Here is a 17,122-nt window from a genome sequence, read left to right as displayed (position 1 = left end):
GCTCTGGTTTCCTCCCACAGTCCAAAGACATGCAGGTTAGGTGGATTGGCCATGATAAATTGCCCATAGTGGCCAAAAAGGTTAGGAAGGGTTATTGGGCTATGGGGCTAGGATGGAAGTGAGGGCTTAAGTGGGTCAGTGCAGACTCGATGGGCTAAATGGCCTCCTTCTGCACTGTTTGTTCTATGTTCTCACACACCTGTCTTCAACTTTGTAAAAGTGAGAATAATGAACTCTCATTGAAAGGAGAAAAGTGGTAATAGAAATGCACACAATACATTTTTAAAAAGTATTTCTGTCTGTACTTTCTGATGACGATTATCATTCAGTCAAATCACTTCATCCATCCAGTAAAGTTTTGCATCTATCATTGTTGCATCACATTAATTCTTAAATAATTCCAGGATTTTGCTCCAACACTGTGTCCTGAGTCCATTCCAAGTATTGATCAGTCTCTAAAGAAATATTTCTTAATTTCCGTCGTAAAGTTACATTTTAATATTTTGCACCTCCAGTCTTTGTTCTATTCTCGCAATTTAAAATACATTTCTTGGTCTACGTTTTCCAAATTTAAGTATCTTGTACATCACTAGAAGATTTTCTCTCTGACTCTGCTTTTCAAGGCGAGAAAAATGTAAGCTTCTCCTGGCTTTCCTCCTATCTCTCAGTTTTGACTCTGAACTGGACTAGCCATATAAATACTGTGGCTACAAGAGCAGGTCAGAGGCTAGGAATCCTGCGGCGATTAACTCACCATCTCACTTCCCAAAGTCTGTGCACCACCTACAAGGCACAAGTCAGGATTGTGATGAAATACTTCCCACTTACCTGGATGAGTGCAGCTCCAAGAACACTCAAAAAGCTTGACACCACCCAGGACAACGCAGCTCACTTAATTGGCACCCCTTCCACAAGCATTTACTCCCTTCACAGGGCCACACGGTGAAGTCTTGCAGCTTCACAACGCCGAGGTCCCAGGTTCGATCCCGGCTCTGGGTCACTGTCCGTGTGGAGCTTGCACATTCTCCCTGTGTTTGCATGGGCTTTGCCCCCACAACCCAAAGATGTGCAGGCTCGGTGGATTGGCCACGCTAAATTGCCACTTAATTGGAAAAAATGAATTGGGTACTCTAAATTTAAAAAAAAAAAAAATTTACTCCCTTCACCATCGACGCAGTATGTACCATCTACAAGATGAACAGCAGGGACTCACCAAGGCTCCTTAGGCAACTCCTCCCAAACCCATGACCACTACCATTTAGAAGGACAAGGGCAGTAGATATATGAGAGCATCATTTGGACGTTCCCCTCCAAGTCACTCGCCATCCTGACTTGTAAATATATTGGCGTTCCTTCACTGTCGGTGGGTCAACGTCTTGCAACTCGCTAATAGCACAGTGGGTGTACCTGCACCACATGGACTGCAGCGGTTCAAGAAGGCTTCGCTGATGAGGCAGGCATTTGTTGGTCATCCCTAATTGTTGTCACAGCTTGTGTTCTCTCATGAGCCGTGGGCCTTGGACTTCTCACCTAAGCTAGTCGATCTGTGAAGTTCAGAAATGTGTGCACATTATGATCATCAAGAACATCAAAGCAACTTGAATAATAAGACATAATTTCACTTAAACCTTGATACAGTTTAAGTAATTGTTCAAGACTTTTTTTCTTAGGTTGTGACAGTGACAATGCCACCAAATTAATGTTACATGATTGGATCCATATGTTCTACCTAAAAATCAGATAATATTGCATTGAAATTGTTTCCAACATGGTTTCCCACATCCTTCCTCCCAATAAGCCAACACTTTAATTCATTTTTAAAATATCCTGTCAGGTAAATATACTTCGTGAATTTCAAATGTTATGTTGCAGATGGTGCTAGTATTTCGCAATTTGTAACTGCTAAGTAGGAGTCAAGAGGATTAGCATATAGCAAGTGAAAAAGATGCTAAAAGAATATAAACTTAGCATTTGGTAGAGATTGACTTTTCATGTTGGATTAAGGTGTTCATGTCTATTTTTGATCTTCTGAACTGCCTTTTTTGGTTTGTTGTCCAACCATCTTAACAACGGTCTTTCCCAGAGGCTGAGGTATGAGCATTGCACACATTTTTAGCTCATTCCTTCGGGAAAAAAGGTTCAAATCCACAAGCTAATAGTTGTTGTGACTATTTGCTTTTTGTCGCACTCGGCTGCCCATCAGGCCAGGAGGGACTCGGGGGGGAGGTCAGTGATAGTCCAAGGTGTACAGGCGTCATTGGTCGTTCGAAGAGATGTCGGACAGTATGTGCCACAGGAGACTCCGCCTCAACAAGGGGATAGTGCGGCACCTGTGCCATGTCCTTGTGGACTTGGCACCACGCAGAGGAGGAGGATACCCTCTCCCGGTGGCCGTCAAGGTTACCTCAGGCCTGAACCTTTATGTCCCGGGGCCTTTCGAGGGCTTGAGCAGGGACTTATGTTGCATTTGCCAACCTACAGTCCACCCCTGAACTCACGGATGCCCTGTTTGCCCGGCAGCAGACTATATAAACTTTGATGTGGGCCAAGCCCACCAAGGTGCCCGGGATGCCGGATTCTCCGCCATCGCCGGGATGCCCCAGGTCCAGGGGGTAATAGATGGCACCCATGTTTCCTTTGGGTTCATCAGGCGGTCTGGGAGTGCCCTTCATTAACAGGAAGGAATTCCTGAACGTTCAATTTGTGTGCGACCACCACCTGAAGATCATGCTCACGTTCAGAATGTGCACACATTTCTGAACTTCACAGATTGACTAGATTAGGTGAGAAGCCCAAGGCCCAGGAGTGTGCATGACAATTACATCCTGGGGCAGTCTGAGATCCCTAGCATCTTCGAGGGATACCCCAGTGTTACTGTATGGCTCATGGGGGATAAGGGGTACCCGCAGGACCTGGCTAATGATACCACGATGGAGGCCGGTGACCGATGCAGAGAGACAATATTCGAGGCCCATGAGTCCACCTAGGCTGTCATTGAATGGTGCATCAGACTGCTTAAGTTGTAGTTGTGATGCCTCAACTGCTCTGGTGCTGCACTGCAATACACCCCCATAGGGTTGCCTGCTTTGTGTTGGCCTGCTGCATGCTCAAAACCTGGCACAGCAGCGGGGTAATGTGCTGGAGGTGGAGGAGGATCATCAGGCGGTCACGTTGGAGCAGGAGGACGAGGTGGAGCCGGACCAGTACGGCTGGAGGACAGGCCTTGGGAGGACCCGTGGGAACAGCTGGAGGATAGACGACAGGTGGCGGCAGCAAGGGTCAGGCATGCTGCAGGGCGAGGGAGGCACTCATCCTCATCCACATCAGAGGACGTGGCTTCATCCGCCATCCCCCCCCCCCCCGCCCCAACCAGTCACCCCGATCGCCTTGTCCCACCCTCCCGGAGTCTGTGGGCCTGTGCTGGCACTGTCAATCGGTCAATATACGAGGCAGAGGGTGATGATAACTCGCTTCGAGCTGAACTCTAGTGCTCCTCAATCTATACCATAGTCTGACTCCTGCCTGTCTGCTGTGAGCATGAATGGGGGAGGGGGATGCAGGCCGGTCCACAGTGCGGAATAATATGACAGAGGCTTTGCATGTCTTGGGTGTAACATGTTTAATGGTGTACAATCGTAACCCTAACTATCCATGGCTACCGATGATGCCGCCCTCCTCTTCTCCTTACAGTGACCGCTCAGTGATCCTCAATCTCCTTAGCCTTCCCTGCTCTGCCACTACGTCTAGGTGAGTCCCTGGGAAGCACATCAGAGGTGGAGGCAGTCTTTTGCTTAGCAAACCCTTTTCCGGCGGGCATTCTCTGCCCCGGCCGCCTTGGCGGTGGGGAATGCCTCGCCGTGATACACTGTTCTGCCTGCTGACCCCCAAGACACACCATTGTCAGGAGGGGGGACCTGGGAGCACTGGTGACCGCCAATGTCTCCCCTTAGGCCAGCTCCAGGTCGTTCCCCCAGCGCTCGCTCCCTCCCAGTCGTTGCCCATACGGCCCTGGTGGTCACCCTGGAATGGACGGGCAGCTGGATTGACCTCTTTGCGTCATGTGGTTCTGCGAGTCCTGGCCCCCATTGTCTGCACCATGATGTCAATACCCTCAGCGATACCCCTCCGTGACTCGGCCATGCTCTTGCCGTGCCTCACCGTTGTCTGCCTGTGTCTGGGTCATGTCATGCAGCATCCTGGCAGTGCCCCTCCTGAGACTGGGACATGCTTTGCAGTGGCCCGGCAAGGTCCATCTGTGACTGGGAAATGCTCTGAACCCCCTTGGCAATGCGCACTTGAGTCTGGAACATGCTGCGTAGTGCCTCAGCAAGGTCCACCTTACGGGTTACCTCTGGACCTGCTGGAGTGTCGCTGGCATCCCCCTCTGAATATCACTGCAGCATCAGCTCTGGGATAATCTGGTTCAGAGACTCAGCATCTGACTGGAACCCAGCTGGGTGCTGGGACCCATCAGACCTCTGACTGCCGTCACCACTGGACGTTCCTGTCTTCACCTGATGTGCATCAGTAACTGTGTGGTGCTCACCCGTTTGTGCCCCTGAAGCCTGTCCACCATTCACCCACTGAGGCGTGTCTCTGCGCTGGTGGAGGGTGGGGATGACAGCGTCGATGATGTCATCCTCGAAGGTCTGCACTGAGGTGTTTTCTGGGGGGTCAGAGGGAGCCACCCGGATGGGCCAGCACCATCGGGTGGAGATTCTGTGGAAGAATGGATATGTGGTCAGTGGGGGGAATTGATCATTCTGTCTGGCATGGACAACTCATATGTATGAGTTGTCATCTGGGTGGGGCTAGGGGGATAAGGGGATACTGACTTCTGTGACGCAGGCCAATCTCAACGTCGGTGACCGATCTGTACTCGCCAACACCTGCAACCTCCAGGGCCGGTTCCTCATAGGGGCTGAGGACTCTGATGGCCGACACCCTGCCACCCGTCTGGGCCCTTTCCCGTCTCTTGTGGAATACCTTCGCCTATGGGGGCAGAGAGCATCGTGAGCCGCACGCATCTTGGGGCTGGGCTATGGCGGGTGGTCAGGAGTGGACACCGCTGTTGGGCATTGGTGGGGTGCGCAGGTGGATGTCAGGGTGTGCTGGGGCACAGGCATGGTATTGTGCTGGGGTAGTGGGGTGGTGTGGTGCCAACTGCAGAGTCATGGGGGGGTGGCATGCCACGGGGCCGATGCAACTCACCTGTGCGGCCCAGTGGAGGTCGTTAAGCTTCTTGCGGCACAGGGTGGTGGTCCTCCTGGTGACATTCACCGCGATGACTGCCGGTGTCACTGCCTGTGGCTGACCCCCCTCGGGGGAACAGGGTATCCTGTCTGAACTCCACTGCGTCCAACAGTCTGGCCAGGTGGGCATCTCTGAATCGTGGGGCCGGTTTGCGCGGTGGCACGGTTGCATGCTGTCTGTGAGATCAGTTTAAGAGCTCCCACTCATTAGTGTGTAACTGTTGAGCGCATTCCAGGCGAATCAGCTGGCGGGACATTCATTTCCAGCGTGAAACCCACGGTGCATTATTAAGTGCCCGAATTAACGTTAGATACCGGTAACGCCTCGCTGGGTCACCCAGCAATTCCCGCTCGCTACCACACTGAGAAACATTACTGTTAGATTGCACCCAATGTTTGCAGCCGTGAGAGTATATGCATGTATAAAAGTATATTTATGCATACCTCTTTCTAATCCACATGTTAAAGGGAATAGTCTTGAGTATTGTACAGGTTTCATTACATTTCTGTTCAATTCATGATATATACACCTGAACTTCAATGATATGAAACACAAAGGAAATACAGAGCAGGCTCAAGGGGCAGAATGGCTTACTCTTACTCTTACTCTTGAGCCTTAATTACATCCCCAGGTCCACCAATCATAAAACCATACTGTAGTGGAAGTCATACAACAGTTTGAATTTCTGTCGAGCTGAACTATTGTTTTTTTTTTCTAAACAGGACACGCATGTAAACTTCTGACCAAAAACATGGGTCTTATGGTTCTAAATGCACACACTCTCGACGTAAGTATTTGATGTCTCTAAGGTATTGTGCCCAGTAAACTGCAAATGAATTGAATTGTTCGCATTAATTCTGGTTAAATCTTATAATTAAATCATGAGAGTAAATCCCAAATTGATTTTTAAAAAGTTATTGGGGTGTAAATTTGTCCTGGGTAGTAACCTAAAAGGCACAATATGACAGCTCGATTCACATTTTGCTCGATTTTCTGTCCCATTACTGTGAGAAGCTTCAGTTCAATGATGCAATAGGATTTGAGTTTATGACCATCCAATGTAACTTTTTTGAGCAGATCAAAAGGAGAAAACTCTAAGTCAGTATTTGGCTTCAATATCTATTTATCTGAAGAAACCCCTAAACACTGGACACTTGTCTATAAAATTTATTTGAATAATGTTAAAAGGTTTTTCGACGATGCTCATATTTTTCTCTGAAATTGTCAATTTGGCTATAGATTGCTTGTTACTCACCTAGAAAGCCAATTTGTTTTTTATTTTTAAGTATATTGGATCCTTTGTATTGTGAGTAGCCCTGTGGTGTTGCCTGTGCATTTCTGCAAACATGCAAAGAATTATAGCATTATTATTTGAAATGAACGAGGCAGTTTATAAGTTTTTCTTTCTAATTGCTGTCCCCTCTTCCCAAGATAGTGACTCTGCTGGGGTGCTGGTCAACACGCAGTAATTAGTAATTGCTTATGCATCACACTGACTGTCAACAAGTTATTTAGTCACATGCAATGTAGCAGAGATTGATACTCTACTTGACTCTTATTCACAACTACACACTCTAATCAGGGGTTACTGGTTCACATAAGGTACCTGACTAATTTTCATTTCTGGAATTCTGAGATCACTTCCACCACACTTACTACTGTAGTAACCGAGATCAGTTAATTCAGATCAGGGTTGAACCTGGGAATTTCCTGTTCTATGGCTTGGCTACTTGCTGAATAAATCCACTTAGCTGCTGGCAAAGCCCCAAACTGTAAACTTAATGAGCACTAAAAGATTGCCAATCTTAATGTCATGGGAGCAATGTTGTGGTTTAATGCCTCCTTTACACTACACAGTTGCCCCAATGCAAAGTTTTCATAATCTAAGAGTGCCATTAGATTTCAGGCTGTCATATAAAATTGTGTTTGCCAAAATAGTTGAAATTTACACCGATTACTGGAGCTTTGTTTCCAGGCTAGCTGCAAAAGGCGTCGTGTTACACCACTCATTAATGTTTCTGCCATTCTTTGCTTTAAACAAGAATTTTTTTAACACTTGACGGCTTTTATTTTCTTAAACCTAGTTGTGCCATATACAGTTTCACAATTTGGCAGTTTGACAGAAAAATTACACTGCAAAACATTGATCTTAACTTTTCCATTTATATAAGCTTAATTTACAGTCAACTTGATACCCCATTAAAGATAGTATCAAAGACTGTATCAAATTCAGAGGTAAACAAGCATTGTCACCCAACAAGTGAAAAGCATCGATAGTTGAGAAAATGGTGGAAATATAGGCACACTATTGATCTCCAGGTGGTGGTTGTTTTTAGCTGCTGCTGCATTTCATCATTGTATTTGTGAATTTGAAACTGAAGTTCAGGAATGAGCTTCTGAGCATTCGGAGCATTTACTTTGTCGCTATGTTTCTGGCCCAACAAGGATGGAGGCATTTCTGGACCTGGTTCTAAAGAGTGAGGCAGTCAAATGGATCCAATGTTAGTTGGGGAAATTGTAGGGAACTGTGATCATAGTATCAAAAAGTTTGGGTTAACCATGAAAAGAAACGAGGAGTGATCCAAAGTTAAAAATAATTAAATGGAGGGAGGACAATTTTAGTGGATGAGAGCTGATCCACTTCAGGTAAATTGGAATCTAAGATTGGCAGGCAAAAACTGCAATGGAATAATGGGTTGCCTTTAAGGAAGAGAGTGTTTGGGTATGTTCAAGGTATATTCCAACGAGGGGGAAAGGTGGGACTCCTGGATGATGAGACGGATCAAGAGTGAGATGAAGCAGAAAAAGGAGCATGTGGCAGATATCCAGTTTATAATGCAAGTGAGAACCAAGGAGAATATCGAAAGTTCAGAGGGGAAGTGTAAAAGGAAATGAGAGACAAGAGAGGATATGAGAAGAGATTAAGCAGCTAACATACAATGGAATCCAGAAATATTTTATAGGCATATGAATATAAAAAGGATATTAAAAGAAGGAATGAAGCCAATAGCATCTGTAAAGGCAATCTATGCATGGAGGAAGAGGGCAACAGTGAGACATGTACTTTGCAAGTCTTTACCAGGGAAGAAGATGCTGCCAAAGTCATAGAGAAAGAGAATGTATTTGGGATGCTGGATGGGCTAAATGTTGATAAAGAGGGAATGTTAGAAAAGTTGGCTGTACTTAAAGCCGTTAAGGCATCAGGATCAGATGATAGACATCCGAGGATCCTGAGGGAAGTAAGGATGGAAATTACGGAGACACTAGCCATACTCTTCCAATTCTCCTCAGATACTGGGGTGGTTCCAGAGGGCTAGTGAATTACAAATGTTACACCCTTATTCAAAAAAGGGCTAAAGGATAAGCACAACAACTACAGTCCAGTCAGTTTAACTTTGGTGGTGGATGACCTGGGACAGAATTAATATAATGTGGTGTACGTGGACTTCCAAAAGATGTTTGATAGAGTGCAGCATAATAGACTTGCCACTAAAGTTGAAGCCCACAGAATGAAAGGGAATGTAACAGCATGGATATAACGTTGGCTGAGTGACAGGAAACAGAAAGTAGTGGTGAATGGTTGTATAGAGGTTGTTGAGATACCGGACCAGACTCCCACTTGTAGGATACCAGATGGGAAAGCCCAAACAATTTAACATTTTTAAAACTGTGAGAAAAGGATACTTCAACCAGGAGTGTTGACTCTAACCAATAGGTATCTTTTATGTTAAAACATACTTTCAACACCAAATTAATCACATTCACATCACATAAATAGCTTTACAGTTAACAGTTAAGCAGTTCTTAAACAAAAGGAAAAAAACTTCATCTCTATCTACACCTGTGACTATATCCAATTAAGCAACCCAATACAGTTCAATTACCACTTATAAATAACATTAACAATCAGGGTTACTTGCTTATTTATGCAGACCTTTGGAGAGAGAGGTCTTTCAGGAACAAGCTGAAAATCCTTCTGTCATGTCAGACTCAAAACCTATGGCTGTTCAACTTACAAAACTGCAGAACTATAAACAGACCTGGCTCCTCCCATTAATTACATCATCTGAATCCCACTAAGATGTCCCATGACCTGCTTAGCTGGGACTAAATACAATCCCTCAAATTACCAACACCTCAGGGAATTTCCAGAAATCAAAACAATGTTCCATTTGCCATCTATATGTAAACACATTAATGGCTAGAATCACCGATTCACTCACTTTTATGGCACCTTGATTACAGCTTTAGCAGACATATACTGCCTGTATGTATTTTAAACCAGGGTTTCGAATAACATTACTACAACAAAATATAATCTATAACTATTTCCTACATTCATCACAAGGTATGAGGGACTTCAGTTACACAGCAGATTGGCAAAGCTGGGTTTTTTTCGCCTTAGAGAAGCCATAGATATGATAGAATGGATCAAAATCATGAGAGGTCTAGAGTAGATAGAAACTGCTCCCATTGGCGGCGGGGTTGAAAACCAGAGGACATCCATTTAATGTGATTGACAAAAAAAAACAATGCTGACATAAGAGTTTTTTTTATGCAGCAAGTGGTGAGGATTAGAACAATTTGCTTGGGCAGCACAATAGCACAGTGGGTAGCGCTGTTGCTTCACAGCTCCAGGGTCCCAGGTTCGATTCCCGGCTTGGATTACTGTCTGTGTGGAGTCTGCACGCTCTCCCCCTGTGTGCGTGGGTTTCCTCCGGGTGCTCCGGTTTCCTCCCACAGTCCAGTCCAAAGATGTGCAGGTTAGGTGGATTGGCCATTCTAAATTGCCCTTAGTGTCCAAAATGATTAGGTGGGGTTACAGAGATAAAGGGGCTAGGGTGGCGGCGTGGGGCTTACGTAGAGTGCTCTTTCCAAGGGCCGGTGCAGACGCTATGGGTTGAAAAGCCTCCTTCTGCACTGTAAATTCTATGATTCTATGAGAGTGTGGTGGAGGCCAAAACAATTGAGTTTCAAAAGGGAATTGGATAAGCATCGAAAGAGAGAATTTGTAGGTTCGCGGGAGAATAGGGCTTAAACATTTGGTGCAGATAGCTGACATGGATGCGATGGGCTAAATGGCCTCCATCTGCACAGTAACCACTCTACGACACCCTGGTGTCACACTACTCTTCAATGTGTGTCAATGGAGATAAGACTTCCACAATTGCATGGCCTCGATGTACTAGTGCTGCATCAGTTCCAGTCTGAATTGTGAAATTAAGACAACTCCATAAAACTACTGTGTGCCATGATATACATATTTCCTTTGTTTGATTTATTGCTTGTTTGGCTTTTCTCAACCTTGATAACCGTTTTGCCTAGCCACTTATTCTGATCATCTGACTCAATGATAGGCAACCTTGGCTAGTGAGAGGGCCGTATGAGTGACCCTCTTTCATTTAAGTGTGCTGCAAGTTTGAAATCGGCCTTGTTCACTAATCATGAACCCACAAATAAAATTAAATGCATTTAATGCACACCAAATATTTCGTAATGAATTACAGAAAATGCTTAATCATTTGTATACTAATAGAACAGTCATCTACTTCAAATGGTAAGAACAAAATAAATATTTAGATTTTGGACACCGAGCACACGACTCTCACAGTCAATGTTGTGTGCAATCAGCATGCACCTCACTTCACTTGTTTTGCTTTACGTGCACATCATGTCAGTCATACCAATAGGAAAAAATGAAATGGTCGAATTAGCAGCATTCCTGCACATGAGCAGTGGTCAACAAAATGTCTCGTGGGCCGCACTCAGAGCCCTGATGGACCAGCTGTGGCCCCAGATCGCAGATTCCCCACCACTGATCTCCCACATTGCAAGTTAGGGAGAATAACTGCCCAAGAATCAACAATTGGTCAGTGCTGTGGAATATGGATTCACACCAGCTGCACACCCTCCTCTCTTAACCAGTAAAACAGTTTCTCCCCATGCACTCATCATTGTATGTGTTTGTGTATGTTTGAACTCACTGATGTATGGTTTGGTGACTTTTGTAGCCTGCAATAATTGCTTCCATCAAAGGCTGAATACATCTGCTGTAAGAAATTGGCTGACAATTCTGGGTCCTGTATGCAAATGTTTTGGTGTACAGTTTTTTTTTTTTACTATCCGGAAGGATAATTTTATTCCCATTTTAACAAGTTACAGGATAGCGCGCTATAATGGTGCAATATAGCTGTTGTATATATGAGTACTGTACTTCATTACAAGTTTAGATATCAGCAATCACATGCAAAGCCACATTCTTCCCTAAGCTCTCTAATATCCTCTCATTTCTCATGGCCGTTAATGAATTACCTCAGAGAATATGAACAATTTAATTGGAGCTATGCTAATATAGAAAGTCCCTGTAGGATCCTCGAATAGCCCAACCCATTTGTTTACCTGTGCCTGGTACAATGATAGAACTGACTACACATATTGAACCATGCAGAAAGTTTGCATTTCATCAATTGCTTCCATTATAGCCAATGAAGGGGGTTAAACTGCACAATCTTTATCCCAAGTAAATGTAGCGGGCTTGTCCCATTTTACTACATCTGTGTAAACATTCACATGACTCTCTTCAGAGTAGGAATACTTTTTCTTTAATAATAGCACTGTCCCATGTTCCAAGTAACCTATTCCAGTCAATTTTTTTTTAAAATTTAGAGTGCCCAGTTCATTTTTTTCCAATTACGGGGCAATTTAACATGGCCAATCCACCTGCCCTGTACATCGTTGGGCTGTGCCCACGCAAACAAGGGGAGAATGTGCAAACACCAGACGGACAGTAACCCGGAGTCGGCATCGAACCTGGGAACTCTGCACCATGAGGCAGCAGTGCTAACCACTGTGCCACCATGCAGCCACAACATATTCCAATCAATGATGGAACTCCTTTTTCTTTGAGATATTTTCTTTCCTCACTCCTTTTGGTCTCTCCAAACTAGTTTCTCTGTGACTGAGAAGGTGGAAATTAAAAGTGTTTTATCGGAATGGCCTGATGGAAGAATTTTATGTTCAGAATTCTGAAAGCTCCCTTGCGTCTCCTTTTTTCTGTCCAATGTAAACATATCCAGTTTAGGCTGACTTGGGGTGTAAATATTTTTATCCCAGGTATCTCTTTAGTTGACCATCTGTGCAGCCAAAGCTGAAAGCCACTGTTGCTGTAAGGTGACCAGTATTTCAAATTAGATTGAACTGCTGCTCTGTACATAATTACCATTGTTCCTGGGGACTTTAAGCCATTCGTGCTAGATATTCTTAAGAGTATATTTGTTGCCTTTAGTTTTGTAACACACTGTACCAAGGATTTTAATAGGTTATGCATAAGTGCCTTATTCAACTACCATTCACCTTAAAAGTGAAAATGTATTAAAATTATCACAAGTTACCTTCTACGATTGACCGTAAACCTGTGCTAATTTCTCTCTAATAGCTATCAGTCATTTTAATGTTTGAAATAAAAGGTCGGCTGGAGGCAATAAGTAACTTGGCTCCTGATTTCCCAAATACTCTCTTCCACCTACAAAGCAGAAGTCAGGAGTGTAATAAAATATGCTCCACTTGCCTGGATGGATGCAGCTGCATCAACACTCGAGGCTTGACATCATCCAGGACAAAGCAGTCTGCTGGATTGACACTCCATTCACCAGCTTAAACATTCACTCCCCTACCATCATTATACTGTGGTGAGAATTTTTAGCTACTTCTGTAGCTAACCAAGGATTCTGCAAAGCCCATGTCCAGCATCATCCAAAAGGGCAAGGGAAGCAGGTGCGGAGGCACAATCATCTTCAAATTCCCCTCCAAGTCGCAAGCCATCCTGGCTTGAACGCATGTCTATTGCTTCACTGACACTAGGTTGAGCACATTATCACATGTGGTACAGCCATTCCAGAAGACAGCTGACCACCCTCCCCCCTTTCGATCACTAAGCACGGGCAATAAATACCAGCATACCTGGAGAAACTCATATCCTGGGTCTTAATTTTTTTAAATATACATGGACGAGGAAATCATCATGAAATGTACCTTGCATACCTCTTAGCATCGAGTTACAAAATGACACCAGGTTTGACAGAACCCTGACAACAGGCATGTCCAATCTCTTAACTGCCAAGTGCTTCAAATCAGTGGGAGGCCGTAGAAGAAGGAAGGAGGCAGTTTTTGAAAAGTGTGATCCCCGATACATTTTGATCATTTACTAATGAGGAGACCTACACAGACTGTCCCTGAAGCCTGAAGCGAGTTGCTTCAATAAGTTTCAATAATTGAGCTGGATCAAGTCTTGGGTTGCTTGTTTTGTCAACAAACCAAGATAAATTGTTAACTGATTTGCTTGATATTGTGTGGCACTAAAGCTGGGAAAGATAAATATTTTGCTTTCTGATTGTTGATTGAGAAGAGCTAGCTGCCCAGTTACAAGAACAAAGAAAGCAATGATGTAAATGCAGCTGTGTGTGAAAGCTTTTCCTCTGTTGTACAAATGAGATTTATTCCAAAGGCAGGTCTCATTGGGAGATTCCCAGTAAAGTTTGAATTGAGTATAGGATATTTCTTCTACGGCATCTGAGAGTCATAAGAATAATACAACCCAGGAGGAGGCCAGTCGGTCAAGTCTGCCTGTGCTGACTCTTTGCAAGAGCTATCCAATTAATCCAAATCCCATTTCTGTTTCCCCATAGCTCTGCAAAGTATTCTACTTGAAATGTTCAATTCCCTTTTGAATATTATTGTTGAAGCTGCTTCCTCCACCCTTTCAAATGGTGCATATTAGATCATAACTTATTGCATCAAAAATCCTCATGTCGCCTCTGGTTGTTTTATCACTAACTGTAAATCAGTGGAAACAGTTTCTCATTATTTACTCCTTCAAATCCCTTTAATTTTCAACACCTTTATCAAATCCCCACTTAACCTCATCAGAAACTTCAGATTTTCAGTCTCTTCACATAACTGAAACTTTTCCTCTTTGAGGCTTTGACATACCTTTTAAAATGTAATGCCCAGGATTGACACACTATTCCAGTTGAGGCTTAACCAGTGTTTTATGAAAGTTTAGCATAACTTCCTTGCCTTTGTACTTTGTTCCTCAATAAAACCAAGGATCCCATGTGCCTTTTTAACAGCCTTCTCAACTTGCCCTGACTCTTTCAAAGACTTTTGTACATATACCCCAGGTATCTCTGTTTCTGAATCCCCTTTAAAATTGTACTTTATTGTTTATGTTGCCTGTATTCAATCTATCTTCCATTCAGCTTGGTTCTCAACTGAATTATGAGCTCAGCGTTCATCATAAGCTTCTTTTTTCTATTTCACTTTAATCTTTGTACCTTTGGTCATCCAGAGACTTGTAGAAACTCTTCCTTTCCTTGTGAAAATGTCTAGTTTATACCAAACAATAATCCCTTTGAAGGCCTCCCATTGCTCATTTACTATTTTGTGTGTCAATATTTGACTCCAGTCCACGGACAGATCCCTTTTTAACTCTGAAATTAGCCCTTCTCCAGTTGAGTACTTTCGGATTTGTTTTTCATTCCTTGTCTATTTCCATAATATAAACAACTACGAAACACAACACCCGGAGGCCTTATTCATCGTGGCCGGAGACTTCAACAAGGCCAACCTCAAGAGTGTACTGCCAAAATTCCACCAGCACATCTCCTGTCCCACCAGGGGCGACAACACTCTCGACCACTGCTACTCAAAACTCAAGGGCGCCTACCGTTCCATCCCCCGATCACACTTTGGGAAATCAGACCATAAGATGGTGCTCCTTCTCCCGGCATACAAGCAGAAACTCAAGCAGGAGAATCCAGCTAAGAAGGTCGTGAAGTGCTGGTCCGAGGAAACAGAAGAGCTCTTGCGTGACTGCTTAGAGACAGTAGACTGGTCCATATTTAAGAACTCAGCATCCAACTTAAAGTCAGTCGACCCTGACCTATACAAGAAATCCAGGTACGACCTCCGTAAAGCCATACGAGATGCCAAGAGGGAATATCAAACCAAGCTAGAGTCACAGTCAGACTCTCGGCGGTTGTGGCAAGGACTAAACAACATAAGGGGTTACAAAGCGAAGCCGAGCATTATCTCCGGCAGCAGCGCACCCCTCCCCAATGAACTCAATGCATTCTATGCTCGGTTCAAGCAGGCAACCAACAATCCGCTGTCGAGTGCCCCAGCAGCCCATAACTCGCCCATACCCACCATCACAGCTTCCGAAGACAGATCAGCCTTCCTGAAAGTGAACCCTCGGAAGGCGACGGGCCCAGATGGGATCCCTGGTCGTGCACTCAGAGCCTGTGTGGACCAGCTGGCAGAGTTGTTCGCGGACATCTTTAACCTGTCCCTACTCCACTCCGAGGTCCCCACCTGCTTCAAGAAGACCACCATCATTGACGGTGCCTCAATGACTACCGTCCGGTGGCCCTGACTTCAGTCGTAATGAAGTGCTTCAAGAGGTTGTTCATGAAGCTCATCACCTCCATACTCCCAGAGCGCCTCGATCCACTGCAATTCGCATACCGTTGCAACTGGTCCACAGCAGACGCCATTTCCCTGGCCTACACTCATCCCTAGAGCATCTCTACAACAAGGACTCCTACATCAGACTTCAATTTATTGACTACAGCTCCGCCTTCAGCACCATAATCCCAGCCAAGCTCATATCAAAGCTCCAAAACTAGGACTTGGCTCCCCACTCTGCAACTGGATCCTCAATTTTCATACCAACAGATCACAATCAGTAAGAATGAACAACAACACCACCTCCACAATAGTCCTCAATACCGGGGCCCCGCAAGGCTGCGTACTTAGCCCCCTACTCTACTCCCTGTACACACACGACTGCGTGGCAACATTTGGTTCCAACTCCATCTACAAGTTTGCTGACGATATGACCATAGTGGGCCGGAAAATACAGGAGGGAGACAGAGAACCTAGTGGAGTAGTGCAGTGACAACAATCTCTTCCTCAATGCCGGCAAAACTAAAGAGCTGGTCATTGACTTCAGGAAGCAAAGTACTGTACACACCCCTGTCAGCATCAACGGGGCTCAGGTGGAGATGGTTAGCAGTTTCAAATTCCTAGGGGTGCACATCTCCAAAAATCTGTCCTGTTCCACCCACGTCGATGCTACCACCAAGAAAGCACAACAGCGCCTATACTTCCTCCGGAATTGAAGGAAATTCGGCATGTCCACATTAACCCTTACCAACTTTTACAGATGCACCACGGAAAGCATCCTATCTGGCTGCATCACAGCCCGGTATGGCAACTGCTCGGCCCAGGACCGCAAGAAACTTCAGAGAGTCGTGAACACCGCCCAGTCCATCACACAAACCTGCCTCCCATCCATTGACTCCGTCTACACCTCCCGCTGCCTGGGGAAAGCGGGCAGCATAATCAAAGATCCCTCCCACCCGGCTTACTCACTCTTCCAGCTTCTTCCATTGGGCAGGAGATACAGAAGTCTGAGTATGCATGAACAGACTCAAAAACAGCTTCTTCCCCACTGTTACCAGACTCCTAAATGACCCTCTTATGGACTGAACTCATTAACACTACATCCTGTATGCTTCATCCGATGCCGGTGCTTATGTAGTCACATTGTATACCTTGTGTTGCCCTATTATGTATTTTCTTTTATTCCCATATACTCAATCTGTTGAGCTGCTCGCAGAAAAATACTTTTCACTGTACCTCGGTACACGTGACAATAAACAAATCCAATCCATAATTGCTCTAAAACTATTGTGATCACTGTTTCCAAATGTTCTTCTAGTAAATCATTTTCCACATCCCTCAGAACAAGATACAGTCTGCTTTCATCTTCACTGGGGTGTAAACATACCAATCTAGAAAGTTCTTA

General features: G+C 44.8%; 1 protein-coding gene across 4 annotated transcripts in view; it reads left to right on the top strand.

The window, feature by feature from the left end:
* atp8a1 (ATPase phospholipid transporting 8A1) overlaps positions 1-17,122 on the top strand; it is a 508,819-nt gene that overhangs the window by 350,703 nt on the left and 140,994 nt on the right. For all 4 annotated transcript variants that reach the window (XM_072496670.1, XM_072496671.1, XM_072496674.1 and 1 more), the window contains one exon: positions 5,976-6,040. In XM_072496670.1, the coding sequence (XP_072352771.1) occupies positions 5,976-6,040 (65 nt within the window). The remainder of the gene's footprint in view (positions 1-5,975; positions 6,041-17,122) is intronic.

Source organism: Scyliorhinus torazame, chromosome 3 (assembly GCF_047496885.1).
Source record: "Scyliorhinus torazame isolate Kashiwa2021f chromosome 3, sScyTor2.1, whole genome shotgun sequence".
Classification (NCBI taxonomy): Eukaryota; Metazoa; Chordata; class Chondrichthyes; order Carcharhiniformes; family Scyliorhinidae; genus Scyliorhinus; species Scyliorhinus torazame.
Note: the sequence above shows the minus strand (reverse complement) of the source record. Positions and strands in the feature narration are given on the sequence as shown.